The sequence below is a fragment of the Antrostomus carolinensis genome, unplaced genomic scaffold (assembly GCF_000700745.2).
Source record: "Antrostomus carolinensis isolate BGI_N321 unplaced genomic scaffold, ASM70074v2 scaffold38281, whole genome shotgun sequence".
NCBI classification, from domain to species: Eukaryota; Metazoa; Chordata; class Aves; order Caprimulgiformes; family Caprimulgidae; genus Antrostomus; species Antrostomus carolinensis.
Genome location: NW_010296924.1, coordinates 1 through 548, shown reverse-complemented (window position 1 = coordinate 548; position 548 = coordinate 1). Strand labels below are relative to the sequence as shown.

The following is a 548-nucleotide window of genomic DNA, read 5'->3' as shown; positions in this document are numbered from 1 at the left end:
CCCCGAGCCAGCAGCCCCTGGCCAGCTCAGCACACAGCCCCCCTCACCTGTAAGCGTACGGGGACTTGAGGATTTCCAGCTCCCCCTTGAAGGGGAACATGTCCTCGTACTCAATGAGGATGCCGTTGGCTCCCAGCTGTGACAGGAGCGGGAACACCTGCGGGGCGGGCAGGGTGGGCTCAGCTGGTGGGGACAGCATGGTCCCCAGGGGCTGGTGGGGACAGCACAGTACCCAGGGGCTGGTGGGGACAGCTGCCAGGTCGAGCCTTGCTCTGCCTCTGCCCCCTCGGCATGTCCGTCCCCAGCACCTCCCGCCGGTCCCCGGGCATCCTCACCTGCTCCAGGTAGGAGACCCTGGGTGCAGCTCCCTTGAGGTCCCAGCCTCATCTTGGTGGCACTGATGTCCCTGGGGACCTGCTGCCCAGGCTCTTGCCTGGGGGCCATTATCTTTGCATTGGGGAGCACCAGAACCTGGCTCTGGGGACCAGCATCCTGGCCAGTGTCACCTGCGTCCCCCCAGAACCTGCTGTCCTTGCTGACGTGCTTGT

General features: G+C 65.7%; 1 protein-coding gene across 1 annotated transcript in view; it reads right to left on the bottom strand.

Moving 5' to 3' along the window:
* The window catches only part of LOC104533075 (hexosaminidase D-like), a gene marked incomplete at its 5' end in the record, with an annotated part of 1988 nt that extends 1445 nt beyond the window's left edge, over positions 1-543 (bottom strand). The window contains 3 exon segments of the mRNA XM_010178440.2: positions 48-157; positions 336-378; positions 380-543. Of these exon segments, the coding sequence (XP_010176742.2) occupies positions 48-157; positions 336-378; positions 380-543 (317 nt within the window).
* Positions 544-548: the final 5 nt, after the last annotated feature.